General features: G+C 42.5%; 2 protein-coding genes across 10 annotated transcripts in view; one reads left to right on the top strand and one right to left on the bottom strand.

The window, feature by feature from the left end:
• The window catches only part of LOC116698831 (rap guanine nucleotide exchange factor 4), a 29,616-nt gene extending 27,418 nt beyond the window's left edge, over nucleotides 1-2,198 (bottom strand). Inside the window, exon 1 of the mRNA XM_032531030.1 lies at nucleotides 2,013-2,198. Coding sequence (XP_032386921.1) covers nucleotides 2,013-2,080 — 68 coding nt within the window. The 5' untranslated portion in view covers nucleotides 2,081-2,198. The remainder of the gene's footprint in view (nucleotides 1-2,012) is intronic.
• A 7,179-nt stretch (nucleotides 2,199-9,377) lies between these two features.
• LOC116698828 (neurabin-1) overlaps nucleotides 9,378-16,010 on the top strand; it is a 14,695-nt gene continuing 8,062 nt past the window's right edge. For 5 of the 9 annotated variants that reach the window (XM_032531024.1, XM_032531026.1, XM_032531022.1 and 2 more), the window contains exons 1-5: nucleotides 9,378-9,645; nucleotides 10,973-13,018; nucleotides 13,848-13,980; nucleotides 14,200-14,320; nucleotides 14,795-14,899. In XM_032531024.1, coding sequence (XP_032386915.1) covers nucleotides 11,252-13,018; nucleotides 13,848-13,980; nucleotides 14,200-14,320; nucleotides 14,795-14,899 — 2,126 coding nt within the window. In that variant the 5' untranslated portion in view covers nucleotides 9,378-9,645; nucleotides 10,973-11,251. Of the gene's footprint in view, nucleotides 9,646-10,704; nucleotides 10,795-10,972; nucleotides 13,019-13,847; nucleotides 13,981-14,199; nucleotides 14,321-14,794; nucleotides 14,900-16,010 lie in introns of those variants that run through there. The other 4 variants (XM_032531023.1, XM_032531020.1, XM_032531019.1 and 1 more) reach the window with 4 other exon arrangements.

Genomic DNA, 16,010 nt, shown 5'->3' with positions numbered 1-16,010 from the left:
GTGTGTGTGTGTGTGTGTGTGTGTGTGTGTATTGACGATGCCGTCTAACCTGCCTGGCCCAAAACAAATCTCATCTCGTCTCACATACTTCACAGACATCGGCAATAAATGTCTTTGGACAGATATATTATAGACAGTCGTAGCTTAACCGGTGTCTTTCTTTTAGCGTCCCCATCTCCTCGCCTCTTACCCTTAACATCAACAGTTACTGTAGATGAAAGCTCCCAAATGCACACACACACACACTCACACACTCACACACTTACACATACACCCACGCTGATGGATATTGATTGAATGAGGAGGTGCACAGCTGAGGAGCACTGAGTGCTCTCCAATGAGATCCTGTCCAGTCTTATCTTACAACCATGGCTGCCTTTCCTGACACTGACACTGCCTACTGCGGTATATCTGCTGCATTTGGTTTAAGGTAGGGCTGGGCAATCTGGAGAAAATCACAATATTCTTGACCAAACACCTCAATATCGATATTGCGACGATATTGTAGGATTGGCACGGTGTTTTCACTAAATAGTTACACAATGAGATTTGTGGCAAATAATCAACGGTAATAGTAACATTATGACAATGTGGTCAAAGGCAAATAATAGAACTGGTAGAACAGTCCGGTAAGTTCCGAAAATGACATCAATTTACTGTAATGTAGCCTTTAAAACCAGCCATACTAACATATACCAATAGCCATATTACCATATCCAAAATCTAAGAAGATATCTAGTCTCGTATCACAATATCCATAAATGATATATTGCCCAGCCCTTTTTTAGGATATACAGTATGGTAGCGTGCTGTTGAGTTTGATTTATTGTAAACATTGCAGCACAGTAGGAGTCACATCCCTCTCACAGTGACTTTGTCATGTGTTACCCAATTCTCAACAATCAACATCAAATTCCACTCAACCAACGCTGAAACAATAAGTCAACAAATAGATTACTCAATCAACATAAAACTGAAATTGGCACATTGTTTTTTTAAATTTTAATTATATATGAAAATAACGGCTAGTTGCAGCCCTATACACTTACTTCCACTGGTGATAAATTACAGCAGCACATTGTATTTAGACCGAGCATCCAGTCTTCTTACAGGTGAGGATGGGAAGACAAGATGGTAGCTTCAGGTTGCCAATAGTAACGTGGGGATGTGTCATAGTGAGGTGTGTACATTATGTGTGGGTGTGAGCTGTGGGGTGCATGTCTTATGAATTTTTGCTTGTTTTATGAGTGATGTGCATCATCTATAGAGCAATTAGGGAATATCTGCCCTTTCATCGTCTATTTTTATTCAAGACCTGTCCCTGTACTACGGCCTACTATGTATGGCACAGTATGCATGCAGCGTGGGTCTTTTAATGCTAACTGGCATAACTGGACAAATACAGTATGGACTGAAAGGTTTTTACAGCTTCTGGATTGTGAAGAGTTCTTAATAGGCTCCATATTCTGTAATTGGCTGTCCTGTCAGATCAGACAAATCCAGTCGCACATGCAGCACTGTGGGGAAAAAATGAATGTGTGTGTGTGGGGGGGCAGTGCACTGACCTGCCTCTCATTTATTATGAGAAAATCACTATTGCATCCACGCCACAGTAGTATTTTAAAAATGTATGGCAATTTGAGTGGTGCAGACAGCCATAAACCATGTGCGCCTCATTAGCCCGCTATCAGAGCCGTGCCGTGCAAAGACACCCTCGAAGCCACCAACGCCTTTTTGACCGTGCAGATAAAAAAAAAACAGGATCTTTTTATATTGTTATGCATTGAAGCCTTTACCATCACTGCATGAAGGGTATTTACATTCACTGAAAATGCCAGTAACCTATCATAGGCTAAAAACAAGGCGTACCATGCTATTATTGCACACTCACACACACACACACACACGCAGCGATCGCCGGTTGCATTGATCACGTTGACGCGGATGAATGAGAGAGAGGTTGGGAAGACGTTGCTGTGTGTGAAGTGTCTCGTGGAAGTGTATTCACCCACCTTTTGTCCAGACAGCAGATCCACTCCGCCGACGGAGACGCGTTGGGCGACGTGTGCACCGCGACCATCTTCCCCGGTCGTGTGTCGGTGAACGCGGCGATGCGTTCCCGGTTGTGTCGGTGGTCGTTGTGGATGTGAGCTGCCCCCCCCTCCTCCCCGCTGCCTCGCTCAACCACTGGCTGCTGCTGGTGTCGCTGTTTCCATCAGGACGTGCAGATGTGTCGTCTGTCTGCATGTATGGGCGACGGGAAGGGCCTGCTAATTAAAATAAGCATATTTGATTATATATAATTAAAGAATATATCAACAGGTCAAGTTCATTCTAAAGATAATGTGTTTCATAGAACATGGGAGACTTGTATGTCTTGCACTGGAATGGATATTTCTACTACTTTCACCAGGGGGTTTATGCAGGATATTAATTTTGGTATTTCTTTAATACATGTACAATTACAAAAGTTATTGCAAAATGCATCAAAATAGAGTCATAATAAATAAAACAAGTTTTCTTACAACAGTTTTTTTTCAACTTACAGTCATACTGGAGTGGAAAACATGAATAAATGCATGTCTACAGAACAGAATATGTTTTACTAGTTGTGCAGAATAAAAGTAAAGAGCATGTCTACAGAACAGGACATATTAGAAACAATAAAAGTAAATATAAAAAGCATACTTATCGCGATACTTTCGATATAATATTACGCAACGTGATATTGTGATAACAATATCCAGTTGATATATCATGCACCCCTAATATATACACGTATATATACGTATATATTATATAATAATAATAATAATAATATAATAATAATATAAAAATCAGCCTGCGTGCTTCTCCGGTACTGTACTTTAATTTGTCAACTATGCGACAGCAAGTGGCTTGGTTATGACACAATTGTTATTTTTACAGAAAATGTCTGCTATGGATCCATAACGTAAGATACAAGGTAATGGAGCCTTTGAATGGCAGTCAATGGAATGCTAGCGACGGGTGATGGCTTCTTAGCAACCAAATGGCTCCATAGGAGGTACGCTTTGCGGAGGATGGCTTACCCCCTTCAACACAACTCTGGGGATTCTTGAAAATGTTGCTTACTCTGGGTCAAAGTTCAACTTCGTTGCATAAAAATTGACACATAAATCAGAGCAGTGCTCGCCACACCACATTAAAAGCAGAGTTTCGCTCCTGCCCCCTACAGTAAAAACCCACCTAGTGCAATGCAGTGCAAGAAATCTCTGTTCCTATTCAATTCCAATGAGTCACCTTGCGAGGCATTGTGAGATAGCACACAGCACAAAATTGGCATGCAATATTAGGAAAAGGGAGGGATATAAATATAGACATTTTTAACATTATGCAAATATGGGAGAACTGGGTCAGGAAGTAGCAAAGTGATGACGCAAAAACTCATTAGTTTGGCCCTTCAATTCAACACTGTGACTGAGAAATGTATGGGCTGCTTATTTACGCAGTGCTATCTAACAGTTGTTTATGGGCTTAATTAACACAAACACTGAAGCAAGCGAGGATCTGACAGGATGTTGCTCAAGCAGGCCTTTTTACTTAGACAGTGTGTACATACAACTGATTTAAACCCATATGATCAATATCACTGTGGAAATGTTGCTCAGCAGGACAGTCAAACCAGTAAATGGTAGGCTATTACAGAATAAGAAGACATAACCAAATTCAAGATATATTCAATTCAACATAAATACCCACAACTGTTAGACACTATTTTCTTTAAAATATTCAAATTATTATAATGATAACGGGATCTTGATATTAGAAAGGGGGAGCGGAGCCAAATCAGAGCATTGTCAGTACTTGTCGTGCCTATAAGGCAACTAGAATGAGCAAGATGTATGTGAAAATCGCTTCTGCATGCAGAGATGTTTTTGTGCCGAAATAAAGATCAGTGCGAGATGCAACTGCTGTGACATTGAAGGATGCCTCATGTGGAATGGTGTATGAATACTAACAAAGTAGAGTTAGTTCCACTTGTTTTGTTTCAACCCAAGTGATGAGAGAGAGGCAACGGCAGCAGCAGGGATGCAGCTTGTCACCAGGATGACCGCACCAAAGGGAGGAAGGGAGTGAGAGAAGGAGGGTGGATGAGGAGGAGCAGGGTTTGAGCATCCAGCACTGACGAAAACATCACATACTGTATGTCCCATGCATACTCTCTGTAATAAATAGGGAGAGGAGAGCAGGGAGAGGAGGGAGAGGAGGGAGAACTTTAGGGATTAGCTCTGTGTTGGGTGTCTGCTCTGGTAAAGCGTGCAGGTCAGATGGAAAAGGAGCACGAGGGGTGTTTGTAACATGACAAATGACTCAATGAGACCCAAGGGGGCAGGAGAATCGCTGTTGTATCTCAGACTCTCCCAACGTTGACTCTCTCTTTATCCCTTCATTCTGCATGCTGACATCATTAAAACCATTAGTTGTACTGCGTCAGGTGAATAAAAGTGTGTGAATGTGTGCATGTGTGTGTGTGTGAGTGAGTGTGCGTGTGTGTGTGTGTGTGTGTGGTGGGTGTGTGTGTGTGTGGGTGTGTGTGTGTGTGTGGGTGTGGTGTGCGTACAGATCGTATGTTTGCCTTACTGCATACTGTTTTGAAATGGCACTTCTGTCGCTTGACTGTAATACTGGAGGGGGATTGAGCAAGTTTTGAAAATCTGTTAAAACAAAGTGCGTGAGTGTGGTGCGTGTGTGCGTGCGGTGTGGCGTGCATGCATGTGTACGTGTGTGCGTGCGTGTTTGTGTGTTTGTGTGTGTGCATTTGTCAGTCAGTGTTCAATATATATTTGTTTAGTTGATATATTTTTTTGTCACTGTTTCATTATCTTTTACTGTGACTGTTATTGCCACTGTGCATCACCCCCCACCCCCAACCAGCCCCGTCAGACCCCCCTACCAAGATCCTGGGTCTGTCCCAGGTTTCTTCCTAAAAGGAGTTTTTCCTCGCCACTGTTGCTTGCTCTGGAGGGAACTACTAGAACTGTTGGGTCTAGACCTGCTCTATCTGTAATTATAGAGCGGTCTAGACCTGATCTCTCTGTAAATTATAGAGTGGGGTCTAGACCTGCTCATCTGTAAATTATAGAGTGGTCTAGACCTACTCTATCTGTAAATTATAGAGCGGTCTCGACCTGATCTATCGTAATTATAGAGCGGTCTAAACCTGCTCTATTGAAATATAGAGTGGTCTAGACCTATCTATCTGTAAATTAGCTGGTCTAGACCTGCTCTATCTGTAAATTATAGAGTGGTCTAGACCTGCTCATCTGTAAATTATAGAGTGACTAGACCTGCTCTTCTGTAATTTGAGTGGGGTCTAGACCTGCTTATCTGTAAATTATAGAGTGGTCTAGACCTACTCTATGTATATGAGCGGTTAGCCTGTCTTCTGAAATATAGAGTGGTCTAGAACCTGCTCTATCTGTAATGATAGAGGGGAGACGATATATCGTCACGTAAGAGTGTCTAGACCTCTATCTGTAAATTATAGAGTGGTCTAGACCTGCTCTGATCTGTAAATTTATGAGTGGTCAGACTGCTTATCGTAATTGACGTGGTCTAGACCTGCTCTATCTGTAAATTATAGGTGGTCTAGACTGTCTATCTGTAAATTATAGAGTGGTCTAGACCTGACTCTATCTGTAATTATAGAGCGGTCTAGACCTCTCTATCTGTAAAATTATAGAGTGGTCTAGGACTACTCTATCTGTAAATTATAGAGTGGTCTAGACCTGCTCTATCTGTAATTATAGAGTGGTCTAGACCTGCTCTATCTGTAAATTATAGAGTGGTCTAGACCTGCTCTTCTGTAAATTATAGAGTGGTCTAGACCTGTCTATCTGTAAATTATAGAGTGGTCTAGACTACTCTACTGTAAATTAGAGGTGGTTCTAGACCCTGCTCTATCTGTAATATAGAGTGGTCAGACCTGCTCTATCTGTAAATTATGAGTGGTCTAGACCTGCTTATCTGTAAATTATAGAGTGGTCCAGACCTGCCTCTCTGTAAAGATAGAGTGGGGTTAGACCTACTTATCGTAAATTATAGAGTGGTCTAGACCGCTCTATCTGTAAATTATAGAGTTTAAAATTATAGAGTCTATAATTACAGGATAGAGCAGGTCAGAGTCCTACGCTACTGGAAAAGTGTCTTGAGATAACTCTTGTTATGAATTGGTACTATAAATAAAATTGAATTGAATTACTAAACTATTGCATGAAGGATAGTAGTAAAGTAAAGCCTTAGCTATCGGTATTCAAAATGTGTCTTGCATGTAATGATAATTTAAGAATCCTTCTGGACAAAAATATTCATGTGGAAGATTCTTTCCAAAGCACATGTGTTTCAATTTAAGGAGAATTCAAATATTCAAGAATTCTCTGTCAGTCTTAGTGCAAAGCTCTACATATTAATATACACAGACTATTGCTGATGTTGTTAATGTAATACATGTGCAGTACACACATTTAGACACAAAGTGGCAGTAACATTGTTTATGGATTCATAGATGCACCAACACTTATAAAAAGGTCTAAAAAGTGCATTTTAATGGACATGTCGGACTGATTCACAGCAACGAATGACTGCTACATCCTGCTTTGCTCATTTAATTTTAACTGATTGAAATTTGATTTGCTCAAGTACTGTACTTAAGTACAAATTTGAGGTACTTGTACTTTACTTTACTTCCTTTTCATGCCACCTTTTACTTCTACTTTGTTACATTTCAAAAAGAAATATTCTACTTTTCAGTCCACTACATTCATCTGACAGCTTAGGTGACTAGTTACTAGTTATTGAACGCACATTAAGATTTTTGCATACAAAACACAGGTAGTTTGTAAAATATGTTTGTATAATAAAATATATGTTTTATTATAAATAAAACTACTCAACATATAGACCCACAAATACAGCTTAAATGATTAGATGATTATTGGATTGTTTCCATTTTCAAAACGTGGGGATTTGATTTCTGCATTGTGTGTGTGTGTGTGTGTCCGTGTGTGTGCGTGTGTGTGTGTGTGCGTGTGTTCAGAGGATTGAGTGCAAATCCCTTCTGAATCTGGGAAACTCTAAATATGGTTGACTGAACAGATAACCATATGGGGCATGACTATCTGCCAAATGCAGCCTACATGACAGACACACACACACACACACACACACACACAGCTAATATCATCAGCTGTCAGACAGTATCTCTGCTTGAAGAAAGCATCTGTCCTTCCCATCTAATTTGACTTTTTGAATTGAACAGTATTATTGTTGTAGCAATTCCTTAAAGCAGGATTGAAAGCTTTAATTAGTCCTATAGCCACACGGAGGCTGGATTTTTGATAGCAACATAAACATTTGAGAATTTAAAAAATAATATAATTATGTACATATTGCTTTTTTAACATAAATATGGAACATAAACATTTTACAGTGTGTTCCGGGGACAGGCAGCTAGCAGATAGTGAGGAGATGTTTTTCCAGAGTTGTTCAGGGGACTAAGGCAGAGTAGAGAAATAGTGAGGAGATGTTTTTTACAGTGTGTTCAGGGGGCAGCAGCTAGCAGTGTGAGGAGATGTTTTTTACAGTGTGTTCAGGGGACAAGGCAGCTAGCAGATAGTGAGGAGATGTTTTACAGGTGTTCAGGGGACAGGCAGCTAGCAGATATGAGGAGATGTTTTTACAGTGTGTTCAGGGGACAGGCAGCTAGCAGATAGTGAGGAGATGTTTTTACAGAGGGTTCAGGGGAAAGAGTAGCCAGATATGAGGAGATGTTTTTACAGAGTGTTCAGGGGACAGGCAGCTAGCAGATATGAGGAGATGTTTTTACAGAGTGTTCAGGGGCGACAGGCAGCTAGCAGATAAGGAGATGTTTTTACAGTGGTGTTCAGGGGACAGGCAGCTAGCAGATAGTGAGGAGATGTTTTTACAGTGTGTTCAGGGGACAGGCAGCTAGCAGATATTGAGGAGATGTTTTTACAGTGTGTTCAGGGGACAGGCAGCTAGCAGATAGTGAGGAGATGTTTTTACAGTGTGTTCAGGGGACAGGCAGCTAGCAGATAGTGAGGAGATGTTTTTTACAGTGTGTTCAGGGGACAGGCAGCTAGCAGGTAGTGAGGAGATGTTTTGGCCTCCCAAGACGATTGGGATTGGTTGTAGATTGATTATTATATTGTAATTTCCCCTTGTGGGACTAATAAAGGATACACTGTTAAAAACTGTCATGTAAAATTACAGTACGGTACAGGCAGCACGGTTGCCAGAATTTTACTGCATTTTTTCCATACAACACAGTACTGTAATATAGTGTACTGCAGTTTACTGTAATTATGTGTTACTGTAACTACAGATTAGTGCAGTTTAATGTAATTATTGTATTAATGTAACTATACATTACTGTATTTTACTGTAATGTAGGTATAAGTGTAACTACAGATTACCGCAGTTTACTGTAATTTATGTATTATGTTAACTACAGATTACTACATTAATCTTAATCTTAATTTTAAAGAAATGCAAACAACCCAGGCCGTTTTTATCTGTTATCCTAGAATGAATGTGTGCTGTAGCCTGACTTTCCTCCACAGCACTGTGGAGATAGGGCTCGCAATGCGAGACTTACTGTCCACAAACCCAAACGGACATGACTGTCTTCATTTCAAAAAGGAATGTGAGTTTGAGGAGGGAAGGACACAAAGAAGAAGTGTGGAAAGAAGTGTAAAAAGTCAAGGTGACCTGCTGCTGGTGAGAGAAACGGGAGTTGAGGATTATGTCAGCCCACACAGATCTGTGTGTTTCTAACCCAACATTAATTACCACTGCTGAGGGTATGTGCTTTTATTTTGAAGCAGCAATCATACCTGTCATTTAATGTTCTCTCCAAGTGTACCACTCAATTCATTAGATTGCCACTGCTCCTACCAATCCAGGTTAAATCTCTGCCTCCAGTCTTTGTGTCCGTCTACTCTGCCTCACTCACTTTCTTGCAGCCTAAATTTACTTTGCCACCCACCCTGACATCACTCCCTCATTTTCTATCTCTACTTCAATTCACTACCCCTCCCTCCTTTGGCTAGCCTCATTCAGAAGAAGGCTTTTGTGATTGGCCGGTATTTATATCAACTAGGTCCCAGTGCCACCTGGGACAATGGTCACCAGTCAGATCCAGGTCACACTGAGCAGAACAACCATTCTTTCGGCTCTGCACGGATCAGTCCAGTCCAGTTGAGTCCAGTCCATTTGCCACAAAAGCCAGCTTACAGACAGGCATAGGTACTGCACCGACTTACCCACTGGCATCATACACACACACACACACACACACACACACACACACACACACACACACACACACACACACACACACACACAGACACAGGTAGGTAGGCACAAACACATACATCAGCAGGTGCTGCATCACTGCTCTACTCTGCCTCACACACACAGGTAGACAGTGCAAGATGAGGCTGAATGTACTAACTGGCATTATGCACACAGGTGAATATCCACACAAGGCTTACCTCTGAGTCCAGGAGAACCTCTGCCAGAGTGATACCGGCTTTCACAGCAGATGGCAACGCTGGCAAAGATGCTGGAAGACAGGTAAAGGTAAGTGCACGTAGCAGTAACCTGCATGTTTTACAGTGTACGCTACAACTACAGTGTATAGATAGATAGATAGATAGATAGATAGATAGATAGATAGATTGATAGATATTGATCCCAAAAAAGGGAAATGATGGTGTAACAGCAGCAAAATCAGTACACACAGCACATAATATAAATATAAATGAAATATAGGATGAGTATTGAGAAGTATGATGCCAAAATGAATATCACTGGCTATTATGGAGAGATACAGTAACAAAATAGTGATCTATTATAATAGAAAGCATCACTGTCATTATATTAGCCTTCCCACTTAGGCATTTTATGAATGTGTATTCAACACATGGCCATATTTTAACAGGTTGAACTAAGTGAATAAATGATAGGGCTCAGATGTAACAATTGGCCCTGCAAATGTAGGCTAACTAGCCCCAGTGCTGGTACCCGCTGCCCGTCAGTGTTTCACAGTTACCGGAGTAGTTTACACAGGATTACCGGAGGATAATCCATTTACAGTATTTAGAGACATGAGTCGCCATCTGTCTGTATTTATCGCCGGGAGGGAGCCGTCGGCGCCGGCGGGCTGCAGACGAACACTCCGGTAAGACGAAGCGGTCGGTGGTAGTGGACGAAAATGCTCCATATCTACCATTATTATTATTATTATTCAGTTTATATTACATAATTCGGTTTACTTCACGGTTTATTGACGCTCAGGGCGACCCATCGTGTCTGAAGAACTACGGTCACGAACTTTAAACTGCGCGCGCACTCTAGCCAGGTTGGTGAGAATTGCTGCCTTTAATGACTGTCGGAAGCTCCTGTACCTCAGCTGATTAATTTACCAACAGTGACAAATAATAAAACGTTCACATACTTGCTTCAGATTTTTATTTCACGCATAATAACAAGACTTTAAAAGGAAAATATGGTTAGATCTCAGCTGTTATTAAAAGCGCATTTAACCGAGTTCCGGTGTAGGCCTACTGGTAGTTAATTTCCCGAGCGTACGCGAACGCAGCGGTTGTCCAGAGGACTATTGCTACTCCAAACAGGTTAATTGTAAGTAGCCTAGTTGTGTAACAGAAACGCCCAGTCTGTCAACGTTTGTGATTTGGACGGTGCTCCCAGTCCAATTACGCAGTGAGTGTGAGTACTGAGCAGCCTCAGAGTTAATTTTTTTATTTTAGCATTGATAACTGCAAGTCTAAGTAAAGCACTTGATAGTTTGACTGGGCAGTAATTTGCATGAATGACCCGCTGAGTTGTGTCAGTTGAGCTTAGTGAATGTGTTGTACTTTCCTTTTTTCTCAAACCACTCTTCCAGGAGACTTGCTGTGGTGATGGTGAATCAATATCTTAAGACTACCTGATGCCAATGGAGTTTCCAGGGCCTGCCTTCACCATCCCCTGCAATCAACAGTTAGATGCAGTATGACCTCTTAAACCCCACTATTATCCAGCATATTTCTTGCCTTATTGCTACCATTCCACTGTTCCAGCTCGTCCTTAAACTATCTACCTGCTCAACACTTGCCTAGGTGACTCCATTAGCTGTGAAAAACTCCTCCAGTTTTTTTCCCCTTCTGAGAACCTCCATTCCCAGATGATGCGGACGGATATTAAAGGCCGGAGCGCCTCCCCTCACAGGATAACCTATAAGTCTGACTTCCATGCCATCAAATGTTCATTTGACACTCCGACCAGTCTACAACCAGCAACTGCTGCTGCCCTGCACTCTGCTGTGCACCCAACCAGGCTGCCATCCAGCCTGTCAGATCCAATGATGTCCGACAGCTGCACCAGTGGAGCCACAGGGAGCAGAGGACGAGTCCACAGCACCAGGGGGACCAAGATCCGAGACAACATCTTCCTGCAAATGGACAACCAGCAGCTGAAACCAGATGGAGGTCCGGTGCAGAGTTCTGGCTCCACACCCCTCCAAACGTCACCTTTCCCTGCATCCAGACGTTCAGTCGTCATGTCCTCGTCTGTTCTGAGCACCACGGGCAACATTTCTCTTCCAGAATCTTCCCTGCAGGATAAATCAAGCAGATCAGAGGAGATAGCGGATATTGACAGAGTTGCACTGGCTCAGAAGTTCTCTGTCACCCGGATGTTGTTTGAGACCAAGGTAATGGAGGTTGGAGGTGGTGGAGGACAGGTTTCAAAAGGTAGGGGAAGCAAGGCGGATGGTAAAGAAGAAGGGGAAGAGGGGACAGTAGGAGCCAGCCAGGTGGAAAAAGAGGGGGGTAGCTTTGATAAAGACAAATCCATAAACCTACCCATCATAAATGTTTCCTTGCCAAAACCTTCTCCACAGGCCTCGCTGACAAGGCACCCAACACCTTCCGTATCCGATGGCCCCGGTGAATCATCCTGCAAATCTCCCTCCTATCCTGACAGACATGGTCAAACCACAGAGTCACAAACCGTGGAAGAAAGGACAGCAAGTGCAACTCCTAACCTCTACTTGACTCCTGAGGAGCCAGTGAGGGCGGAACTAGTTGACGTAAAGAACGGGTCATCAGAAAGTGATGAGAACGAGGAAGAAAAGGAGCGGAAAGAGGACAAAAACTGGCATAAGGATGAGGTGGGAAAGTACATGGTTGTAGGAGAATGTGTGCAGGAGCTAGTGGATGATGTTTTTGAAGAGCCCAGCATGGAAACACCTGGACCTTGTATGGTGGAAAACCGAGTGGAACAGAGAGCAAGAGGAGGTGGACCAGATGTTCCCTCAGAAGACCACCAGAAGGAGTCAGCATCAGACAGCATGTCATGTAAAAGAGAGACTATGGAAGGCCGTGAAGGTGAAAGAGACAAGTATCAGCAGGTGGATGAAGAATGGGAGGGTGAAAGGCAGGGGCAGAACACCCAGTTCATTGCAACAGAAAAGAGGGACAACAGGGAGAAAAAGACTGGGGAAGAAAGTGCTGGAAGGACAGAGAGCGACGTGATGCATGAGGAGAATGATGACAGGGAAGTTGAGCAATACAGTGTGGGAAAGAGGATAGGTGGAGAAGAAGAATGCAAACAGAGGATAGAGAAGGAAAGAACTGAGGGGAAAAGAGGTTCAGCATCCGAGCAGCGCAGAGAAGGCAGTGATGGAAAAGATGAAATCAGAGAGGGCAACGAGGACCAGGCAGGGTGTGCACTTATCTGTGGGATTGAGAACGGTGCGTTTGTGCATGAGCAGGAATCCCACTCTCACCCAGAGCATCCGTGTCAGGAATGGGAAAACTCTTTACATGGAAATCTGCTTTCATTGCAATATGAGGAAATTCCCGGTGTGCCTGAACTGGCCGACCAGGAGGAGGAGGATGCAGCAGAAGTTTCAAAGAGAAAAGTCCGGTTCACGTCAGCACCTATCAAGGTAAGAGAAGCCTTGAAAGACAAATGGTACACATGCAGGCTTTGTGCATTCATTGTTCACGTAATTGACAGCTGCAGGGTCATTAAATTCATGCTCTTTATGGTGGATCTGTTACTTCCAGCTGGTGTTGGGATCCATATAAGTGAAGTGTTAGACCAAAGCCATGTTTCTAATCCATTAGAGGGGGAGGAAAGGCAAGATCCCACATGCTTTGTTAAGCCAGCACTCGGCTCAGAGTTGTCTCAATATATAAAGGCACAGAATACATTTCTGTGGGTGTGTGTGGCATTAATCTGGCTCAGTTCATCAAACGACTATTTGTGTGTGTCTGCACTTCCTGCTCCTCTCTGACACTCTCACACTCTGACAGACTTGCCAACATAAACAGTGTTGTGTTGTGTCAATAGCTACAGATGGTTGTCCTCACAGTCTGCTGCGTGTTGAACACATGTACAAGCTATCACAGCATAAAACTATCTTCAGCAGGGCTGCAACTAAAGCTTATTGTCATTGTCTATTGTTTTCTCGATAAGTTCGGTCTATGAAATGTCAGTAAATGTTGAAAGATGTCGATCAGTGTTTCCCAAAGCCCAAGATGATGTCCTCTACTGTCTTGTTCTGTCACACCTCTCAAATATATTCAGTTTACTGTCATAGAGGAGTGAAGAAACTAGAAAATATTCACATGTAACAAACTGGAATTTATTTCCATAAAAATGACTCGGATTTACTAGTTGACAAGTCATCTTTGCATCTCTAATTGTCAGTAGGCCTGAATTGGACATCAGCGTTAACATAATAAACCCTATATTGAATGCTTGTCTTTCAGGTGTACAGCACTTACTCTAATGCAGAGTACGACAGACACAATGAGGACATTGACCCGGTGTCCGCCTCGGCCGAGTTTGAGCTGGAGAAGAGAGTGGACAGGATGGATGTCTTTCCAGTGGAGATAGAGAAGGGTGTGTAGCGTCTCTTTACCATGTCTATCAGATTATGTATCGGGCCCCAGCAAGAAAATAAATCATGTAACGGGTCGTATGTAGGCATATGGGCAATACAAGGCTGACATATAATGGGTTAAAAAACAGACTTTTCACAATATTTTCTCCCCTTCCACACTTATTTCAATAATAGATAATAGTTGTTAATTTGAGGATATGTTCCTGGTTTCCTTATAGGAGAAGAGGGCCTGGGCATCAGTATAATAGGAATGGGTGTAGGAGCCGACCAGGGACTGGAAAAACTGGGAATCTTTGTCAAGACGGTCACTGAAGGAGGAGCAACTCACAAGGATCTGAGGTCCATTTTAACATCAGTCTCTCCTGTTTACCAGGGACTGGAGTGTGGCTCTAATAAAGTGTGTGTGTGTGTGTGTGTGTGTGTCTGTCTGTCTCGGTATCTCTGTCTATTTGTGTCTGTCTCTGTCTCTGTCTGTCTGTCTGTGTCTTTCTCTGTCTGTGTTTGTCTCTGTCTGTCTGTGTATGTCTTTTTCTCTGTCTCTCTCTGTCTGGGTGTCTCTGTCTGTCTATCTGTGTCTGTCTCTGTCTGTGTCTGTCTCTGTGTTTGTCTCTGTCTGTCTGTGTATGTCTTTTTCTCTGTCTGTCTCGGTGTCTCTGTCTGTCTGTGTCTTTCTCTGTCTGTGTTTGTCTCTGTCTGTCTGTGTATGTCTTTTTCTCTGTCTGTGTTTGTCTCTGTCTGTCTGTCTCTGTCTCTTTCTCTGTCTTTTTCTCTGTCTGTGTCTGTGTCTGTCTCTGTCTGTGTGTCTGTCTCTAGGATTCAGGTGAATGACCAGATAGTGGAGGTTGATGGGGTGAGTTTGGTTGGAGTGTCCCAGCTGTTTGCAGCCACAGTGCTCAAGAACACGTCCGGCCGAGTCAGGTAAGGCTCATTCCAGTATCTTTCCCACTATTTGTGTACGTCGCTGCTACTTTGGGAGAGAGGTGGGCCGTGAGGTTGTTTTCCATTGGAGGGATTCGGAGACATGGAATTACAATGCATGTTTGGCCCAGTGTTTGAGTCGTGAGTTTAAAACCAACAACTGTCCATCTGATCAGCGACACAGTCAGACTTCTAAATATTTGTTACATCACTGGAGTTATTTAAAGATGAAACAGTGATAGCGAGATAAATATAATTGTTCTCCCCCTAGATGTTGTTTTTAAAGAACCACACAAGTCCTTTACAAAAACAGCATCTAGGATGTTTTAGCCTGTCAATTATATTTCGATCAGGAGAGACTTCATTGAAGAGTGAAATGAACCTGGTGCATAAAAGGTTGATATGTTAGTCTTTGGCGATTAGACTCCATCGCAATGTTAACCCTTGTGTTGTCTTCCCGTTGCCCATGGTCACTTTTATGTTTATCGCTTTTTCTGACATTTGTGTTACTTTTTCACTGTTGTTGGTGCTTTTTTTAATGTTTTTGGTGTTTTTTCCAAAGTCTTTTGGATATTTTTAAAGTTGACATTTTCAGCAATTATTGCGACGGCCCGTTTTTGTGACAAAATTGACAAGATGAGGGTTAAACATAGAGGCTGATGGAGTCTAGACACTGGTGGAGGGGATGAAGGAAGCCTGAAGATCTGGATGGAAGGGATGTGGAGCGGAATTTCGAAAATGGAGGACCCCTGGGTGCTGGGAATGATGAGAACTGGAGGGGATGGGGTGGCGGGGGGTCGCAACAAAGAGTAGAGCAGATTTAAAGTTTGAATGTAACAACGCAAAAGCTCATAGAGATTGGTTGGTTTAACCCTCATGTTGTCCTCAGGTCAAATTGACCCGTTGTCCTATATCAATGTTCTTTTTAATTCCCCAAAATAACATGATTGATTCCGCACAACGCTCTTTGGCAAGATCTCTACTTTTATTAATTTTGTGGCGTATTATTCAATTTAATAGCATTTGAAAAAAACAATTGAAGTGGTTTTGAAATAGTATTGAGTAAAAGTTGACCTATTCCAGTCTGTGATCATCATCAACATCCATTCCT

Source organism: Etheostoma spectabile, chromosome 12 (assembly GCF_008692095.1).
Source record: "Etheostoma spectabile isolate EspeVRDwgs_2016 chromosome 12, UIUC_Espe_1.0, whole genome shotgun sequence".
Lineage (NCBI taxonomy): Eukaryota > Metazoa > Chordata > Actinopteri > Perciformes > Percidae > Etheostoma > Etheostoma spectabile.
This window is presented reverse-complemented; position numbering and strand designations above follow the sequence as displayed.